At 47.3% G+C, this 21,255-nt stretch overlaps 1 protein-coding gene across 3 annotated transcripts in view; it reads left to right on the plus strand.

Moving 5' to 3' along the window:
• The window catches only part of LLGL2 (LLGL scribble cell polarity complex component 2), a 624,825-nt gene that overhangs the window by 240,975 nt on the left and 362,595 nt on the right, over positions 1 to 21,255 (plus strand). For all 3 annotated transcript variants that reach the window (XM_069200160.1, XM_069200158.1, XM_069200159.1), the window contains exon 15: positions 11,105 to 11,397. In XM_069200160.1, coding sequence (XP_069056261.1) covers positions 11,105 to 11,397 — 293 coding nt within the window. The remainder of the gene's footprint in view (positions 1 to 11,104; positions 11,398 to 21,255) is intronic.

Here is a 21,255-nt window from a genome sequence, read left to right on the forward strand (position 1 = left end):
GTGTAGTTAAAGGAATTCTATAGGCTCTACACATAAGATAGACAGAAAGGTGGTATACTAGTGAAGATGTACAGTAGAAATTAAGAACAGTGGGAAAGTTTGTGGAAAGAGCGTAGGCAATCGGATGATTTGGCCAGCCCATGAGTTGTAGCGCAAAGAGCTGCAAGTGAGATGTGTGCAGGACTTATGAAATTAGGCAGCCAGGTGCAAATCCTTTCTGAGGAGCACGTTCTTTAAAAATTTGTCAGGAGCAGCATTCTTGATCTGAGGAGGCAGGACGCTCCAAATACTAGTATCATTGCTGCAGAATGATCTTTGAAGCATAGTCTTTTAAAATGTGTAATAAAGAGATTTTCTACTTTTGCAGTGTATAGTGTGGGGTAGCCTTTGGGAGAAAGATCATGGAGTTTAAAAGTTTAAGACTCTACATGAGACATGTTGTTTGCATGGAACATCATGCTTCCTTCATGCAACATTGTAGGTATGCAAAAGTATGAGTAATATGAAAGTGCATGATGGTCTGAGTGAAAAATCTGTCAGCAGCATGAAGTACATAATGTAATATGGCAAGTCTGTTTTTTGGGAGTCAAAGGTACTGTAATGTCTGTATTCTCCCTCATTTCCAAGTTCTTGTGAAACCTGAAGGTCTGTAGTAGGCGAGGCCTAATGCTGTTCTTAGAAAAAAGAAACTATAGCCTTAAATGTTAAAATCGGTGCCTAATGTGTGTCTTTTCACCCTCTAATCCACCCGCTACACGTTGCTAATATCTAACTGTTCTGTTTTCCTCTACCTACTAAAGAGAGAGCAAGAGAAATGTTTTAACTTTTAAAGTTTAACCAGGCATCCTCCCTTTAGGAAAGTGCCCTCTTTTTGGCATGGTTACCCCCACTTTTTGGCTTGGTTACCCCCCACTTTTTGTCTCTTGTCAGTATGTTTGACTGTGCACTGGGACTCCAGTGACTGTGCTCTCTCCCTTTAAACTTGGTTGCTTGGACCACACACACCCCACATTTGGCACACTGGTGCCGTCTTATAAGTCCCTAGTATATGGTGCCCAACCCAGGATTATGCCACCCATAGAAGCCCACGTAAAATGTGTCTGCAGGCCTGCAATTGCAGCCTGCTTGAAAAGGTGCATGCACCCTTTCACTTCAGGTCACTATAAGTCACCCCTATGGTAGGCCCTCCTAGCCCAGAGGGCAGGGTGCAGGTGTGTGTGAGGGCACCCCTGCATAAGCAGAGGTGGCCCCATGAACTTCAGCCCCATTTTCCTGGGCTTTGTGAGTCTGGGGACGCCCTTTTACATGTGTACTCGGCATAGGTCACTACTTATGTCCAGCTACATAATGGCAACTCCAAACCTGGGCCTGTTGCCAGTATTGGTTGTATGATTCCATGCACTCTGAGGGCTCCTTAGAGGACCCCCAGCATTGCTCCTACCAGCTTTCTGGGGTTTTCCTGGGCAGCCCATGCTGCTGCCACCCCTCAGACGTGTTTCTGCCCTCCTGCTGCTTGACCAGTCCAAGACCAGGAAGGCAGAACAACGGATTTCCTTTGGGAGAGGGGGTAACACCCTCTTCCTTTGGAAATAGGTCAACAGCTATGGCTTGTGAGGGTTAGCCTCCCCAAGCCACTGGTATGCCTTGAAAAAAAACAGTCTGCACCTGTTCGTGGACCTCCAGTCCCTGTTCAGGTGCGAGACAGGACAATGTAAAGGGGAGTGAACACTCTCCTGTCCATGACCACTCCAGAGGTGGTGCCCATAGCTCCTCCAGATGGCCCCTTGATTCTGCCATCTTGAATTCAAGGTGGACAGAAGCCTCTGGGAGCCTCTGAGTGGTCAGGTCAGGCAGGTCACGTCACAGCCCCCTCCTGATAGGTGGTCACCTTGCTAGGTGACCAATCCCCCTTCCAGGGCTATTTAGGTTCTCCCTCTTGGGTGGGTCCTCAGATTCAACGTGCAAGATTCCAGCATGACTCCTCTGCAACATTTTCTTTGAGTTCTGGCCACTGGATCCACAACTGGACTTCACAAAAATCTACAATCTGCAGCTCCAACCACAACTTCGCCCTGCAACATTGTTTCTCTGGCTCCTTCCAGCAACTGCAACATTTCCCCGGCTGTGCATCCTCTAAGGGTGGCAAGTCTTCAGTCTGCACCAAGAAGCAAGAAAGAATTTCCCTTGGAGTGAAGGAGTTACTCCCCTGCATCCGCAGGCATCAACTGCAACGACCGGCTGCGTGGATCCTCTCTCCTGCAAGTCTGCTTGTGGATCCTGCAACACAGGTGGTGGTCTTGAGTGTTCCCCTTGGTCACCTCTACCAGCTGTCAGACTTTGGAGGTGATGAGTCTTTGCCTCTCCTTGCAGGACAGTACCCCTAAGCACTGTGACTCTTGCAGCTACCAAGACTTGTTGGCCCTTCTTCTGAGGGATCTTGAGGCTCTGTGTAGCCCCGGCCTCCAGCACTCTACCCTGCAACGCGTGGTCTCCTGCCTGCTGCTCCAGCTACGTGGGACTCCTTTCTAGATGTGCTGAGTGGGCCTCACTGCGACTCTTCTACCTGCTGCCTGTGAGTTGTCTGTGGGGGCTGCATCCACGGCTTCTTGCTTTCCTGACTCCTGGGGGACGCTTGGGACACGCCTGGGACTCCTCTCTGTGGGTTGAGTCCCCTCTGACTTTCCTGGTCCCCGGCAGCTCTGCAAATCTTGTGCTACAACTTTTGCCTTTCCCAAGGCTTGTTGGTGGTTTTTCCACACCACTGACTGACTGCAACTCTTCTGCCAACGTGGGACATCAACTGCATCACTTCTGGAACTCTTCCTCTGATCCTGTGCTGCATAGCCGACTCTTGGTCCTCACCATCGACCTGGTCCAGCGACTCTAGAAGGGTGGGTAGGGGTTCCAGCCCCAACCGGACACTCCAACTGGATCTGGACTTGGCCCCCTTCATTTGCAGGTCCTCTTCTGTCTGGATCCATCTTCTGTTTCTTGCAGTCCTGCTTGGGTCTTGCACAGTCCTTTTGCAAAGTTTCTCTGTGAGCTTGGGGAAAAACCAGGTACTTACCTCTTCTCTCCTGGTCGCTAGGGGTCACTCTGGTACTTACCTTTAGAGGTTCCTAGTTCCTCCAGCTCCCCTCTACAAAGTCCACTTAGCTGGGTGGGGGTCCCTCGTATGGTTTGAGCTCCCCCTAGGGTCACTATTGTCTTTTGCTATTGCACTGTTTTCTATGCTCATTCATGACAACTATGGTGTATATAATAGTGTGTTTACTCCCCTACTAATAGAGTATTGCCTATATAGTATTTTAGTATTCATGTCACTAAAATATAGTCCCTTTATTTTTGTAACACTGCATGGTTCTTTCCTGTAAGTGCTGTGTGACTACAGTGGTATTCATCCACAGCTACCTCTAGAGAGCCCGGCTTCTAGACACTGACTACACCTCACTAATAGGGGATACCTGGACCTGATATAAGGTGATAATACCATAGGTGCCCACCACACACCAGGCCAGCTTCCTACACTCCCTATAAATTTAACTTTCTGAACAGAGAACATAATAAGAAGCAGGTAGGTCAGAGCCCACTAGGCTGCAACAGCTATATGTAAGATCAGTTCTTTGTTTTGCTTCACTGGTTGGGGATTGTTAGTATTGTTAACTATATCAGAGCGTTTTGGCACGTTCCTTCATTTAAAAAAAATTTGATGAGTGGGTTTAGTTTTATTTTGGGTGCGGACACTATATTTTCTTTAAATATTTTAAGTTCAGACTTGGGTTATAGAAGAGTTAGCCCATTTACAAGGTATTATGTCAGAGTATACTTTGTAGGTTCAGAGCATTCCACTGCTAACTTAATATGGAAACAGGAATAGAACTGTAAAGGGTTATGTCTAGTGATGTCTCATGTTATCTGTTGATATGTAGGATTATTACTTTGGAAATGGTTACATATTCTATGCAGTATTGATTGTGCAGCACTGATAGGCTTGACGTCCAGCTGACCGTCCTTTATGTTTATTACTGTTGTTTATTTAGTGCAAAGTCAGTTGTTCATCCAGTACTTGTGATCAAGGCTCAATGGGTAAAACGTGCAGGGTATTCGCTTGTCTAAATAAGTTAATTCCATAAAGTAATCACAGCTCCAGGGTGCACTTCTTGATGTCAGCTCAGAGTTATGTTGTAGATTGGATACAGGGTACCTCACACCCTTTGACATTCACCAACCTTGTCTGGTCCACTCCAGAAACAAAGTGGGTATCATTCATGACTGTATTTTCTAATCACATTCACATATACCTGAAAATAAGTGCACTTCAGCGTCAGGGCTGGTTAGCCAGTTCTCTAGTTTTAATTTTTCTCCTTTTATAGTTCCCCTTTCATTTCTTTAATTCTTCTATTTTCATATTACATTTTGTTTAAGCGGATACTACAGTTCCCCACGCAGTACTAACAGGTTGCTTGTTTGGCACTTAGCTCATGTTCATCGAGCTGCTTCCATTGTGGCCATCCGTCCAAACAAGTCTACAATTAAGAAATACTGTTGACCATGGCGGATCAGTGTTTTACCAATCCAGGATCGGCAACCTGTTGGGTCTAAACCTGGCGACAATGCCACAACTTTAAATCAGTGATAGACCATGTACATACCACAAGATTGGCACCCGCTCCTATGTTTAATTTCGATATTGCAAGATGTTTTCTTTAGTCTCCTTGTATTTTTTTAATTGATCTTGCATATTTTTTTGAGTTTGTGTGTGTTTTACGGTAGTTGTGTCAGTGGGTGAATCTATGAATGAACCAGTGGATAGAGGAAGTACTGCACGAGTGCAAATATGAGTGATGTTTGACTTAATGAGTGCCTAAACCCACTAATGACGTAAACGTTCATTCATCACCCAGAACTATTGGCATTGTTTTGCTCAACTGTAGTACCCCATTCTGGAACACAGGATACAATTAAATCATAGCCTGGATTCCACTTAGATATTTTTTCTTTTATGCTAACCCGTGTTCTACCCAATATTTTCAAATTTTACCTTAATCAAGATATAGATACATGTGAGTTACGGACAATTCGGGGGAATGTGGCCTAGCCGGCAAACAAGATGGCCACATGGCATTGAAGCTTCAGCGGAGTTTGCCCTAAATCTGATGTAATGGCCCCAATTTACATCCTCCTTCATCAGGGGTATTGATCCAACACAGAAGCTGGTGTGCCATGAGACGACTGCTGCTTTGAGGCAAGATATGCTGCAGACAACCACTATAAGATAGCAGGCAGGCTGACCTCGCCTCAATGGCCCTGCGGCAACAGGGGCCTAAGGTACGGCATATTGTATCTGGGTGCCTGCAGGTGAATGTGAATGGCAAGCCTCACTATTTCAACACCTCGACTGCGGTGCAAACCTATGTCAACAATATCCGAACGACCATACCCCATCACAGCACACTAGTCCTGACAGATGCCCCGATCACTCACTTAGGGGCCAGCATGGGATCTTCCCTGCAGAGTGACAGTGTTGCCCCCTTGTGTTCCTTTTGCTCTACAATGTAGAGGCGAAGAAACAACATGGCCCTTCGAATCTTAGGGAAGAAAAATGTACCTGTTGTGCACCTTCAGACACTGGATGCTGCTTCTTTTTTTTTTTTTTTTTAACTCTCACCCATCATATTGTCACTCCAATGCAGATCTGACCATGACTGGGATTTTCCCTGTGGCGTTGCCACACCCCAGTGATACACAGCTATGTCATATGTTTTTGATTTTTGTGTTGAGGGCATTTGGTACTTGGGGATTCACCGGGCTGACCTTAGTTGGTTTTGAGTGGAGGAAGGAGGAATAGGGCTTGTTCAGTTTATATTTGTTCATTATAGTTGATTCTTTGTCACTGCTCACTTTTGCTATCATCACACACTTCCGATGCCCTGCTGATTTCAATATATTACCCAATGGCACCACCAAGCCCTGCTGAGCTGACACCTCTAGAGCTCACATACTTTTCCTGGAACATCAGAGGCCTTAATAACCAGAGGAAAGAGAATCAAGTATTGCACTATCTAACACACTATGGTGCTCAAATAGCCTTTTTACAAGAGACACACCTCCCATCCAGCAGATCTCATACATTTCCATCCACATACGGCCCTCACCGCTAATACTCCTTTTAAACCACATACTCCAGATGAGTATGCACTTTGATTCACAAGAGCCTACTTTCCCACCCCACAGACTCTTTTGTAGACGCACAGCGCCTGATCCTGATCATAGGGGGCTATTAGCCAACATTTACACACCTAATATAGATTTGCCTGACTTCTTCCAGGAATTACATGCACGGATTGAGTGCATGGATGTTAATCACATGCTTATGCGAGGGAACTTTATTTTACTTATGGACCCAGCCCTAGACCCCCACGGCAGTTTCCCCAACTGACAAACCAGAATCACTCTGGGTTCTGTGCAGCATTTGTGAAACTTGCCAGCGTAGAGATGCTTGGCGCTTAAAAGACCATTCAACGCTGGCATATACCTATCACTCTGCCCTGTGGTCACGTATTGATTACTGGTTGGTGTCCGTGACACTCTGTCCCTGAGAGAGGCCTGACACCTGGCTCGCACCCTCTCAAACCATGCCCCAACCCTCCTTGCATTACATGCTCCAATCAAGATCACCTTGGAGCAATGGCCGTTCCCCACGCTGGCATTACAAGATGCACTCTTCCACCCTGAACTACATTCGGCAGTGGTTGATTACTACCAGCTTAATGAGGGCTCAGTTACCATGCAAAACACCCTCTGGGAGGCATTTAAGGCCTACATCAGAGGCAGTTGTTTCTTCAGACACTCAGGAGTACTGCGAGACATGCTTAGATCGATGACATGAATTGGGAAAGACTTGGCTGAGATTGACTTGGCTTACGCACAAAAACACACCGCCCACCAGACCCTTAGGCGCACTGTGCTACTCTAGGAATACCGTGACCTAGCTGATTGTGAGGTCCTGTTTTTGGGTAAATATGGCAGGGCCCACCACTATGGAGAGAGCAAGCATCCGGGGCACTCCTTGGCCAACCTGTTACAACCCCAAGGGAACTCCGATTGCATTGCCGAATTATCCCAGGCTGGTGGCCATATGGTCACTTCTAATGAGGCCATCCTGAAGACTCTCTTTCAGTATTACACAGACCTATATACCTCTCACTTCTCCAGAGACATGAAAGCTCTGTCAACATATCTGGAGGAGATAGCTATGGTGTGGCTTCCCCCCTGCTCATGGCCTGGTCATAGGCAAACCGGTCTTGAGCGAGGATATCATAAAGGCTATTGAAGCTCAGAATGGGATCCAAGGCCCCTGGCCTGGACAGATTCATCAGTGAACTTTACAAGCACTTCAAACACCTTCTCGCCCTACAGCTACTAGCCATGTATGCTGAGTCCCGCGAGACCGACATCCTACCTCCATCTCTGCGTGAAGTCCTAATAACCCTGCTCCTCAAACCGGGTAAAGACCAGCGACACTATGGATCTTATAGACCCTTATCTCTCCTACATTTTGACAATAAGCTCTTGGCTAAGGTGCTCACTCCCTTGCCCTCCTAATGGAACAAATAATCTCCCCTGCCCAGTCTGGGTTTGTACCCCACCACTCCACCTCCCTCAATCTACAAACTGTTTTTTCTGTTCTTAATAGGATCTCCCCAACACCCCAGCTGCTGTCACCTCATTGGACGCAGAGAAGGCATTTGATTATTTATAATGGTCTTTTCTCCACGCTACCCTGCGGAAACTGGGTATCCCATCTGGCTTTTTGTCATCTATTAAGCTCTTATACACTACCCCCACATTGCGTATTACAGCCAACAGCTCTCTATCCCCTCCATTCCGAGTGGCGCAGGGCACGAGACAAGGATGCTCATTATCTAGTTTTATAATAGCCTTGGACCCCCTTGGTCCGACACCTACAAGAAGCCCCCACATACATTGTGGCTTGCAGTTTAGCACAGGCCCTCTCCTTGTCTCACTCTGCACAGATGCTATATTGCTGTTCATACACCACCCTCAAGATAACCTAGCTCCCGTGCTTTAATAGGTGATTCAATTTGGGTGCCATTCTGGCCCTCCAATCAATTGGTCTCTAATCTGAAATTGTCCCTCCTATGGACGCCACTGTACCTTTTCTGTGCGAATATCTACTGCAATGGTGCGCCGATAAATATTTAGGTATTGTCTTATTTGGATAAGGAAAAGGTGGCAAGGATGAATTATGGCTCTGCCATCCAAACTTTAACAGCTCAGATGATCGATGATTTGCTTGCCCTTGTCGATGGCTGGACAAATAGAGATTATAAAAAATGGTGGTCTTACCTCAGTTTCTCTATCTTTTCCTAAACATGCCTATTCCACTAACCAGTATATTTTTCAATACATTACCCGGCCTGCTCCTCTAGCTTATCTGGGCTGGCAAATGTCCTCGGGTAGGCTGGGACACACTAATACTCCCCTACAAGAAAGGCAGATTCCAGGTACCACACCCAGTTCTATACTATCTGGCAGCACAGTGTCAGTATGCCAACCACCGGTTTCACCCAGATGCTAGACTTCCTACACCAAATCTGAGAAGGACTTTGTTGCATCAACACCTCTTTCTTCCATCTTCCACATGAGGATCCCGCTATATCCCCAAGACATACGACCTCTTTCCACAACGTGCTGGGTGTGGCAGAAACTCCAATCTAAACTAAGAGGATTCATCCTATACTCCCCATCAATACCAGTGGCCGACAACCCGTGGTTCCGTGTTATCTGTGAAGCCCTAGTGAGGTGCACTCTGGTGCAATGTGACCTCTAAACTCTTGAGGGCATCCTCCTAGATGGCCACGCCATTATGCACTCCACTAACCCCCGCTGCACCTCTGCCACCCTCATGGACAACTTCATAATGCATTGTATACACGGTTCATTGCGAGCACTTGTTCCGACATACCCACTTGCACTGGATGAATTCCTCCCCTTAACTCTAGTGATTGGTGTCTGTGAGAGCACCTGATTGGTGTCAAGACTGTATTATACCAGTATGGCCTTGCTTCCTACACATGATGAGCAACTTAATGACCAATGGGAAAAGGACTTGGGTTGACCCCTGACAGATAAGATATTGAATGCTTGTCCGGAGACAAACTCGACTGGTGCTGCCTAATCATTGCCATAAACTCATTCATTTTAAATTTCTGAGACGGGCCTTTGTCAACCAACATAAGTTCAACCACACAAAACCATCCAAATGCCACAGCGCTCGAACAGATTTTATTCATATGACATGGACATGTCAACCCCTTATTCTTTACTAGAGTGAAATTTTTCCCAACTAGCTCAGATGAGAGCCCCTTCCCCCAATCCTCACCCTCTCCTGGCAATACTAGGCTCCACACAGGACCTTCCAAAAAGTGTTAGACACTTCACAGCCATAGCCCGCCTCTTGGCAAAACATGAAATTGCAATGCACTGGGGCAGAGGATGCACACCCACGGCCCAGGCCTGGTTTAAAAGCTTAGCATATTATAATACCACTAATACCACTCACTCCATCCCCCAGCTTCCAGACCAAAGGACATATGCCGGCCCCCTACCTGTCTATTTTCTGTTGGCTACCTAGGAACCCCAAGGCTCTGACACCACAGAAGCACCGGCAATATTTCATATCTCTTTTTCACTACTCGCCCGCCCGACCAGCCCCACCCAGTTAGTTCCTGCACATTTCCACATGAACACACTGGCAACAACCGTCTGCAGCATAGCCCGCTAATCCCTCGCCACTCCCAACCTTTTCTTATTCCCCTTCCCCGCTCAGGACTGCCTGTGGGCTTTTACCCACCTTTAATGACACAAGGTATGCATGGTAATAGTGTGCGAAATTCTGCGTTCCACCTGAAGAAACAAGATTTTCTTTATTTTAAATTATAGATTTGCATTATCGACAATTGTACTTGTTTGCAGCATCTGATACAAAACTTTGACCCATCGTAATGGGTTGCTATAACTCATCCAACACAACAGCATTCCTTTACTCAGAGCCTCTGAAATATTGGACTTTGTATACCTCCAAAGATTATAACTTCGACTACTCTGTTGCATACGGTTTTACGTAGATGCATATTACATTTGTACGATGTTGCACGGCTACTGTGTTAAATTTCATGTATGTTTATTATTAAAACTTAAAGAAAACATTCCAAAAAAAAACTACATGGAATTTGTCTATCTCCAAAGCAAAAGAATACAGAAAGGAAAACAAAAATATTTTTTAAAAACACAATGTAAGTAATTCAAAGTTTCACAACATTTGTTACCGTATGGATGCTTCATCACAAATATGTCCGACTATAAGTTCATGCCCTAATGGATACATCCCGTCACCGTAGTTTATTGTATACAAGTATAACAAACAGCAAGTGTACCTAACAATCTGTGTCTTAGGAATACATGTAAGCACTCCTCCTTATCAAATGGAGTTCTCTATCCCTACCTTGTTGACATTTGCACTCTTAATACTGGATTGGAAGCTTTGAACCCTCAGCACTAAAGCTTCTCACCGATTTCTAGAGCTTCTGAATAATTGGCATCCACATTAGCAATAGCCTGAAGAAGATCAAGAATATTTATTTCCATAAAACTGACGGTGTTCCCAATATATTACATACATCAACTCAAAGGAACAAGTAAGAGCATGTATGAAATTATCTGTTTTATCATGTTACTAAGGTCAAAACCTTTTTTGCAATAGATGTTACTTATCTGTTTACATTTGTTCTTGACCCAGTTACAAACTTTGCACCCTATACAGATACAGAATCCTTTCACAAATCCCGTCTCAATCTGTGACTTTTTTCTTTGCAGGATATTGGCTGTCAGTAATCATATGCCCAAATGATTAAACCTTCTTTTATGTTAACATGGAATAGTCTGAAATACTAGTTCTTTACCTAGATAGGTTCAACTGCAGGATATCACAATCACAATCCCTGTATCTTTCTCTCACTATATCTTTTCTATGAGATCCTTGAGAAAGCCCTTCATAAATAATAATTTTTCCTTTCTCCAGGTTCTGGTGATGGAGCTGAATGACGATGAGTCCCAGCATGTAGTGGAGCATACAGTGGTTGACCTTCTGCAGGACCAAGAAGGATATCGGTGGAAAGGTCACGAGAAGCTGAAGATCCGTGAGGAGTCTGTGCGCTTTCCCCCTGGTTTCCAGCCATTCGCCATGGTGCAGTGCCAGCCACCTGCTGTAGTAACTGCACTAGCTTTGCACTCAGAATGGAAGCTTGTGGCCTTCGGGACCAGCCATGGCTTTGGGCTGTATGATCACCAGCAGAAGCGCCAGGTTTTTGTGAAGTAAGTGAGGTCAGGAAAATCGGGGGGAAAACTGTGTGCAAAATGAAGAAGTGGAGCTCTTATACCTGTTCTGAATGAGAAAGGAGCAGGGAACCTGCTCTTAGTTTGTGTGACAGGGGAATGTGCAGCATGCTCTCAGCTTATGAGGGGGTGTGGCATGAGGTATACAATCTAGCAAGGAGCAGACATACTTCACTCCACCTGCTCCAGAGTGAAAGACCCAGTATAGGGCCTGCAGGAGAGAGGAAGAGGTAACATGCACTGAACTGGCAGAAGAGAGGAGCAGTCTACCTCTTCTCAGCCTACAGAAAAGGGGAACTGGCAGCATCTAATAGAGGCTTCTAGCCGCAGATTCCTCATCTTAGAATGATCCCCAGGCGGCAGACTGGATCCAGATGTTTTTGAGCAGTATGAGTGGCAGCGTTCAGCTCAGCATCATGAGCGCCAGAAGAGACATGCGCAGTACCTATTAAGTGCTATCCTGGTCCACTGATGTCAGTTCTTTCTTTTCCACACCAGATACCGCTAATCTAGTCCGAGCTACCCTGAGTCGTTTTTTTAACTGATATTTTTCTCAACTTATTGTTGACATTTTTTGGGAGAGATTTTCTCTACTGGTGTGACAAGATGTCCAGTAAGAAACCGGTTGGTTTCAAACCAATTGGTGCCTGTCACAGGCAGGTGTTTGTGACATACTCCTACTTAGTGTGCTTATGGTACTAGGAGAGACACCACTACTCCAAGACCTGCTAGGACCGCAGTGCCACACATCTGAAGGCACTGAGGAAGTGCTCCGCCAAGCTCCTCGCCACCCAAAGACTGTGCTATGCTCAAGATCTCTGTCCTGCCTGCACTCGCCCATAGCTGTCACACCCAAAGTCGTCAGGCAAGTCTCACAAGTACAAGAAGTTCTAGCTGTCTTTGACTTTGTTGCACCCATCAAAGTCTTCTGCCTCACTCTTCACCGGGACTGGAGTCCAGGTCCGCTCCAGGCTTCCCTAACTTTCCAGGAGCTGCAGCAACCCCTGCCCAGCTTAAGGAATTTTATGAGGCTATACACCTCATATTTTGGTAAACCGGTCTTGGGGTGAGACCCCTGGGTTTGCCCTCAGCGCCATACAGCCCCCATAGATTCTGTGTTGGATCTGGAGCGGAACCACTGGCAGGACCAAGAACTTCCTCAGCTCCTGCTCCAGTTCCGATGCCCACGGGGGCACCATCCTCATTTTCACGCTGGCAGGGAGCCAGATGGGCTTTGTCCGGCACTGACCCGGGACCATGCTTTCTGAATCGGAGCCAGTGCCTTTTTATGTTTCACCTGTCTGGAGAGGGAGACATATGGGAGGGGTTTGTGGACCCTTATGGATACTAGCATCCCCTAGATGAGAATTAGGACAATTGTTATGAGCAACTGGCGGAGGCCAGTCAGTCTTCTCACCTGACACTGGCCTGGTCTCTCCTCCTACGGTGGCTATGGAGGAGGGAGCCTCTTTTGCTATAGTTGTGCATAGGGAGGCTGAGGTATTGGACTTTCAGCTGGTAACAGTGGCAGTCAAGAAGAACGTCTTGACTGAGGTGCTTCAGCCAGGAGTTGCTCCTTCTTAATCCTCACTCCCATTTAATGAAACCCTTACTGGCATCCTACTCTGGGCCTGGTCCAGGCTCTTCACAGGGGCTTGTGCATAGAACAAGTGCCTGCCAACATCGTCCCGCTCCTGGGGACCCCAGTATTCTTATCCGGCATCCCACCGTGGACAGCTCAGTGGTCCAAACATCCCCTTCCAGAATCAATCCATCAGGTTCCCTACTACTTCACCGGATTGGGAATCCAAAAGGCTGAACACCTTTGGCAAGAGAATGTTCTCTTCCACCAACCTAGCACTGCAGTCTGTGTTCACCGCCTGTCTTTCAGGCCAATATTCATATATGATCTGGGATTCGGTTGCTCAAGTGCTGCCTATGGTCTCTGAGGAGGCCCAGGCCCTGCTCTCCCAGGCCATTGCAGACTTGAGAGAAGCAGCAAAGTTCACCAATGATGTGGGCTGGAGACAACTGACTCACTGGGCAGAGCGATTTCTTTGTTGGTGGCCTTGTGGCGCCACACCTGGCTGAGAACCACTGACTTTTCAAGGTATGTTCAAGCCTTCTTTATGGACATTCCCTTTGATGGCTCTCGGATTTCTGGAGAGAAAACTGACTCTGCGCTGGAGCTTTTTAATGACAGCAGAGTTATGGCCAAGTCCTTGGGCATGTCTATGGCCCCTTGTCACCCCTAGTCCACTTTCCGACCCTTTCATGGACACAGATGGGGTCTCCAGCCAAGTACATACCCTCTCAGCTACCACAACCAATAGGTTTCCCAACCTTTTTGTGGCTGACAATGCAGGTCCAACAGACCTCGTGGGACAGGTAGCCAGAGGTCATGCCAGTCCACCACCACCGGTCTCCCCCTTGGTAGCTGCAGCCTCCAAAGCCCCTTCGGAGTTTGCCCTCTGACCATCATGGGCATCCAGTGGTGGACAGGGTAGGGCATCACCTGTACCACTGGCGGACAATCACATTGAACAGTTTGGTTTTGCAGATCCTCCAAAGGGGTTACTCTCTCCCCCTTGTGACTACCCTATTACACATGCTACCCACATACAACCAGCTGATGGAGGACCACCTCTCCTTGCTCCGTCAGGAAGTCCTGGCTCTTTTGGCCAAGGGAGCCATAGAGAGGGTGCCATCAGAATTAGGTTGTGGTTGTTGTTCTGCTACTTTCTGGTACCCAAGAAGGACAGAGGTCTTCGTCTTATCATAGACTTGTGCATTATCATTCTCAAGAGCAAATTCAAGCTGCTTGTGTAAGTTCTCTCTGCTCTGAACCCAGGAGACTGGATGGCAGCTGTGAACTTGCAGAACACTTATTTCTACATCCCTGCCCTGCCTGCCCACAGACGTTACCTGCTGTTCAACGATAGCCAGGAGCACTTTGTTTGCCATGCTCCCCTTTGGCCTTACCTGCGCTCTCGGATGTTTACGAAAGAGAGGACAGTGGTTGCAGCTCATCTGCAGAGGTCTTTCCCTCTACTATGATTGGCTTTTGAAGGCAGGCTCGCCCCACCCAGTCGCCTCCCACCACCAAACTATGGCGAATCTTCTGCACTCACTGAGGTTCACTATCAACCTGCCAAAGTTTCACCTGACTCCCTCTCAGACGCTCCCTTTTATCAGAGCTGTTCTAGACCCTGCAGTATTGGGCTATCATCCAGTGTGGTGAGTCCAGGGTATTCAGGCTATTAGACCTATGTTTCATTCTCTATCCTGGATTTTGTTGAGACTGACCCCGAGGCTGTAGGGCCTCATGGCTTCCTGCATCCTGCTTGTTATTCATGCCTGTTGGCATAGGCGTCTCTGCAGAAGAACCTGAAAACCTAGTGGGCAAGGCATCAGGGGAATCTCTCTGACATGGTTCCGATCTCATAGGGAACTGATAAGATCTGTAGTGGTGGCAGTCGATACACAATTGGGTCTGGACCTAGCTAGAAGACCAGGACATTTCTCTGGTGGTTCAACACCTTTCGGGCTCTCTGAAATCCAGGGCAGACAAACTCGGCTGCAGCTGCCTACCTTATCGTGAATGACATTTCCACCTCGAGGTGGTGCAAGGACTCTTTCAACAGTGGGGAGAGACTTGGTTAGATCTGTTTGCCACTGGAGTTTCTAAGGTAACTCTCGCTCTGAGACGCTTTTGGTCTCAGGTGGAGCTCCAGCCTCCTGTAGACATTTATGCCCATACCACCTCTTGCCCAAAGTTCTCAAGAAGATCATGAGCAACTGGACCCAAGTTATTCTTGTGGCTTCAGATTTAGCACTTAGAATCTGGTATCCCAAGATGTTAAGTATGACCATTGATTGTCTGATTAGGCTGCCTCTTTGGGAGGATTTCCAGCCCCTCCACCTTCATGCGTGGAGTTTGAGCAGCAACAGTTGGCAGTTTTCGACCTTGCTTCTGAAAACAGTGATATTATTCTGTCAACCAAGTGTCCCTTTACCAAATCAGTATACGCCTGCTTTTGGGATATGTTTGTAACATGGTGCGATTCTCACAGCATGGACCCTCTTTCTAAGGTTCTTCTGTTTGTCTTCCATTTCGGCATTTTTGTGGTTTCTGTATAATTGTTCTTTATTTAAGTCACTTGTTGTGGCTAGATTTCTTGAAGATTTGCCGCACGTACCCCCCCCCCTCCCAAACCCTCATTCATCATGCCCAATTAGGATCTAAATCTTGTTCTCATCTGTTCGATGTGTGAATCCTTTAAGCATCCACACAATTGCCCCCTTAGGCTGTTGACCATCAAACTGCCTTTCTAGTGGCCATAACATCGGCCAGGAGGGTCAGCGAATTACAAGTATCCTTGGCACACCCTCCTTACACCACCTTCTACCCAGATAATCTGGGACTCTGAACACGTGTCTCCTTCCTTCAGAAGCTTATGAATCCCTTCTGTGTAGGTCAGAACATCACCCTGCTATCATCTTTGCCCCACCTCCATCGTCCAAAGAAAAGAGACTCCACCGTCTGGACCCAAAAAGAGCATTCTCGTTCTACCTTGATCGCACAGAACAGTCCTGGTTGGATGATCAACTCTTCGTGGGCTACATAGGAACTAAGAAAGGGAAGTCTGTGCAGAAACAGACCATCTCAATATACCTAGTGCTCTGCATTAGGATCTGCTACACCTTGGCCAAAAAGCAACTCCCTGAAAGTTTGCATGCTCATTCCACCAGAGCTAAAGCTGCAACCACTGCATTAGCCCGCAGAGCCTAATCATGGATATCTATCAGGAAGCAATGTGGGCATCTTTGCACATGTTTATCAAACAGTACTTTCTGGACAGTCGGATCTGTCGCGATGGACACTTTGCCTGTTTGTTCTTGCAGGACGTTCTGATTTAAAATTGGCTTCGCAGACCTACCTTCAGTGAGGCATTTCTTAGGTAGCTATTCCAAGGTAAGGAGTCTGAGGCTAGAAGTCTCTATCAGATGAACAAGCTTCTGTAGTGCATTACATGGTAGAGACTCTGAGTAGCTGCATATTCCTTATTGACCATTCCATCCTCCTGCTCTGCTGGCCTATTGCAGTGTAAGGGACACACTTCTCAGGGCCTTATTTTTTCATACTAGTCAGTTCTCACCAAGGCTCCATGCCCTGGCGTGGAAATTTGCAAAAGTAACTGACGTCAACTCGCTTGTGTAGCACCTCCGGTGTTGTCGATGCAGAGCTGAATGACGTCCCCTACTGGTGCACAGTGGTACTGCTCAAAAACGTTTGGATCCAGTCTGATGTCTGGGGATTATTCTAAGGTAAGGAATCTGCGGCTAGTGGGGTCTATACCAGATAAGGCTCTACTGAAAGTAAGTAACTTTTTCTTATAGTCTTTCTCTTAGTAGAATAGCAAAAGACATGCACTTGGTCGTTGGGCAGAAGGCCTGCATCCTATCAGTAGGAGATAGTGGCAGCCAATTTATAATCTGCATTGTGGAAAGGAGTAGAAGGCATGCAGGCACCCTAGGAGTAGAAGAGTAGGAAGCCTGCATGATAGTTAATCAACAGCCTACACACAGCTTGTAGAAGAGAGGAGCAGTCAGTCTGTCCTTAAACAGTGTAATAGACGAGTAAGTAGTTTGCATTTGACCAATAGAAGGAGAATCAGGAATCTTGTACTCCATCTATTAGGAAGAGAAGCAGGCATCCTGCACTTGTACCAAGGGAGAGAGGAGTGGGCTTTGTATCTTCGGATGGTGGGTAAAAAGAGCAGGCAGTCTGCATTCTAGGAGAGCAGACCAGGGGTACTGCAACCAGAATCCAGGTGGAGCTGGATTCTGGTTGCAGTACCCCTCCTCACACTTTCTGTCTGGTTTTTAGATGCATCTTTGACTGAAGTGCACTGGGTTTCTGCTAAACAGGCCCCAAGTGCCAGTGTCCCTTCCTCAAAGTAAGACACCTGGTCACTTGATCCCCAAGTCACCAGGCCCTTCAGCTACCTATAAGTCCCTAGTAAATGATACCTCTGGTACCTAAGGCATGGGTTCTGAAGAGGGCCCCTCAGAGCTGCAGCACATTTTGTGCCACTCTGAGGGACCCAGCACCAACCTTATGCAGACTGCCATTGGAGGCTGCGTGACAAGGTGCTCCCAAAATTGCAACACAACATGGCACACAGTCTCTGTGCCATGTCCCCTAAGCACTGCATGCAATCTATGTATGTCACCTCTCTAGCAGGCCTTACAGCCATAAGGCAGGGTGCATTTTCTTGAACAAGCAGATATGCCCCTGCTATGTCTTTGTGGATTCTCAGACATAGTAAGTGACCAGGGAAGCCATTTTAAATGCATGTGCTGGACACTGGTCACTACAAGGCATATCTGCACAAGCAGATATGCCCCTGCTATGTCTCTGTGGATTCTCAGACATAGTAAGTGACCAGGGAAGCCATTTTAAATGCATGTGCTGTACACTGGTCACTACAAGGCATATCTGCACAAGCAGATATGCCCCTGCTATGTCTCTGTGGATTCTCAGACATAGTAAGTGACCAGGGAAGCCATTTTAAATGCATGTGCTGGACACTGGTCACTACCAGTTTCCCAGCTACACGATGGCTTCTCTGAATATAAGGCTGTTTGGCATCAAACATCTCGGATGAATAAACCCTCACTGATGCCCGTGAGGTATTTATTAGTGACTGCACCCAGAGAGCAAATTAGAGGTACCTCCTGAAAACCTACCAGCTACTAGTGCGTTGACTGACTGGTCGTGACCAGTTCAGCCACCACAGAGGCGTTCCCACCCAAGGTGAGAACCAGCGCTCTTGAGGGCCAGGGACAAAAGCATGCAGTGGGCAGGGGTGTTATCACCTCCCCTAAGCAGGATGGACATTCCAGGGCGGGAGCTTCAAAGGCCCAGACACCTTTGTAATGAGACCCAGGTCTCTGCAGATGGTGGAGATGACCGACCCCCCAGTCCTGACCCCTTTTGGCAGCAGCACAAGGGGGAAAATAGGTTGAATTAAGTGGTGTGTCCACTTCATGCCAGTTTCACCCCTGAGGTGGACAGGCTGAAGTGGACACTACTTCTTAAATTCCTCAATCTGATTTGGAAGGAATTAGGCCACTAGGGTTAGGGTTATGCCAACTTTCCAGTGGAAGTGGTCATAAGAAGGGTGTAGTCACCCTAAAGGTGGTCAGCCCATTGGCTACCACCTGGCACTCCCTGTAACACCCCTAAATTGAGCATCTGTGTGGCACCCCTGAACCCTATCACTCAGATTTCGACAACCTAAGAAGACTCGGACCAAGAAGAGTTGCACCCGCAGAAGAGGAAAAGAAGAAGCATCTGTTCTGTAACCAGCTCCACAGGCCTTCCTGGTGACCATGAAGGATCATGCACAAAAGCCAACTTTTCCAGCCTTCAATAAAGACTCAGGTCTTCAGTGGGCAACGGACATGCCCTGCAAGAAGAAACTCCAAAGAAAAGACTATGCAGCTGCTGGACCCCGGAAACCCGACACTAGAAGTGACCATTGCACCTGACGCCCATGACCTGAGGTGAAGCCAACAAACGGTGCCCATGTGGGTCCCCAGCTGCCCAGAGACAGAGTCCAGTGTGGTCTCACCATCTTTGACTCTCCTGAGATGCCGGCAGCCTCTGCACAGAGGCCCCCCCCTCCCACAGTCTTGTGCAGAGAGAAAATCTGACATTTCCAGCAACCCCTACACCCGTGACCCCTGCTGAGGTGGGTGACTGATGCCAACGACGTCCCCAGCTCCTAAGAGATTGAGTCCTCCCTTGGTCCTCCCCTGGCGGACTCCCCGATGACACCTGCAGCCTTAACACACAGGACCCTCCTGACTGCGAGTGTTCCCGGACATGAAAACCCGATACCTAAAGACACCACTGCATCCTTTGCCCCTGGGCACAGGAGGACCAAATGGGGATCTGGTACCTACCTGCTTGTTGTCCCTGACTGGCTTCCTAGCCAGAGTCTACAGCCTGTCTTCACGAGGGCCAAGCTCCCTTAGGAAACCATTGGTAACCTGACGCCTTACGGCACCTCTGCACCTGGCTGCACCAGTGCTGACCGGAGTGACCTGTTGGTGTGGTTCTGATCAGTGCCCGTACTTACCTTAACTCCCTGAGATTGGCTTTGTAAGTCATTGTTAACCCTGTGTTTGTTAAACATTGTTTTCCTCCATGGGAAAACATTAAAAGAAAACTGCACTAAGTATTGCTTTCTGAACCTGCAACGTATTTATGATTAAAAGTCTTCTTACCTAATTACAAAGTTCTTGGGCTTGAAGCATATATATTTTTGATGGCATGTGTAGCTGCAGATATACATGCTATGCATAGCTCTTCTGACATCTAGTGTTGGGCTCGGAGTGTTACAAGTTGTTTTTCTTCGAAGAAATCTTTTCGGAGTCACGGGATCGAGTGACACCTCTTCTCGGTTACAGTGCGCATGGGCATCAACTCCATTGTTACATTGTTTTCTTTCCCCTTTCGGGTTCGAATGTGTTTCCTCTCGCTCCGAGATTTCGAATCGGAAAACCTTAGAAAAGCTACTTATTCATCAGTATTGCTTAGATCGCGTTTCCCATCTAGCATCAAACCGGTAGTACCGTTGGAACCTTCACTTTTGCCCTTCGGGGCGCGCGCACCCAACTCGGGCCTGTTTGGGCCTACCGCGTGGAAAGCCTGATGGATCAGACTCCATTTCGATTCTGACCTCTGTGCCACGCGAAGTACCCCTATACAGACCAACACCTGGTTTGTAATTTGAGCCTTTCTCCAGACCATCGGGAGGAAGATTGCGAGGCCTGTCGATCATTTCGATCAAAGAAGACCTTGAGAGATCGCAGGGCCTGAAGACTGGAAATGGCGTCGAAAAGCACCGAACATCTCTACTGGAGGAAGAGCAGACACAGATGGCAGTCTTCATCCGAGACACTGACTCCGAACAAGAATCGGAAGACGATAGACCCATCACAGCTGGCCACCATGTGAGTACGTCTGCCCCTACACCCCTACATAAAAAACATCCTAAGGCCTTGGGTACACCACTGCCGGAAGGCCATGGTTCGGCCCGAAAAAAGACTGTTGGCGACCGACCTTAGGGATCGGCGCCAAAAAAGGCCACTCCTCTGTCCCCCTCTGAGTCCAGTAAATCGGTTAAAGCTTCCACTTCAGACTCCATTAAATGACCTCATTCCTTGGAGTCGAAAATTTGACACTCTGTTTCAGAGCCGAAACAACTGACTACTTTTTCGGGACCGAAAAAGATCCAAACTAACTCGAAAAAATCCTGATACAGAGGAACAGGGACTTTAGAGAAAATTAAAGCAAATCTTAAAGCCCATATTACAAAGCTTCTGAAGAAGAGACTGAGATTGAGCCAATATTAGAGGTTATGGATGAAGGACAATCGAGAATCCATATACATAAGGAGACTGGATAAATCATCACTGCACGTCCTTTAAAAACTAAAAGAAAGCTGGATTTTCAAGAGGAGTTAGACTCTGTTTAACCACCAGCAAAAGTGCAGAAACAAAAGGAGAAACCAGCACCTCTCCCTACTTCTCCTCCCCACTCTCCACAGCTTTCTTTTTCACCTCACAATAGTCCACCACCATTGCCTTCTCCAGCACATTCATTATATTCACATGGAGATACAGTAGATCCATGGGATCTCTATGACCCTGATCCCATTCCGGACAATGATCCAGACCTCTACCCATCTAAACCTTCTCCTCCAGAAGACACCACTGCCTACACTCAAGTAATCTCTAGGGCAGCGGCTTATGGAGTGCTTA

Source organism: Pleurodeles waltl, chromosome 7 (assembly GCF_031143425.1).
Source record: "Pleurodeles waltl isolate 20211129_DDA chromosome 7, aPleWal1.hap1.20221129, whole genome shotgun sequence".
NCBI classification, from domain to species: Eukaryota; Metazoa; Chordata; class Amphibia; order Caudata; family Salamandridae; genus Pleurodeles; species Pleurodeles waltl.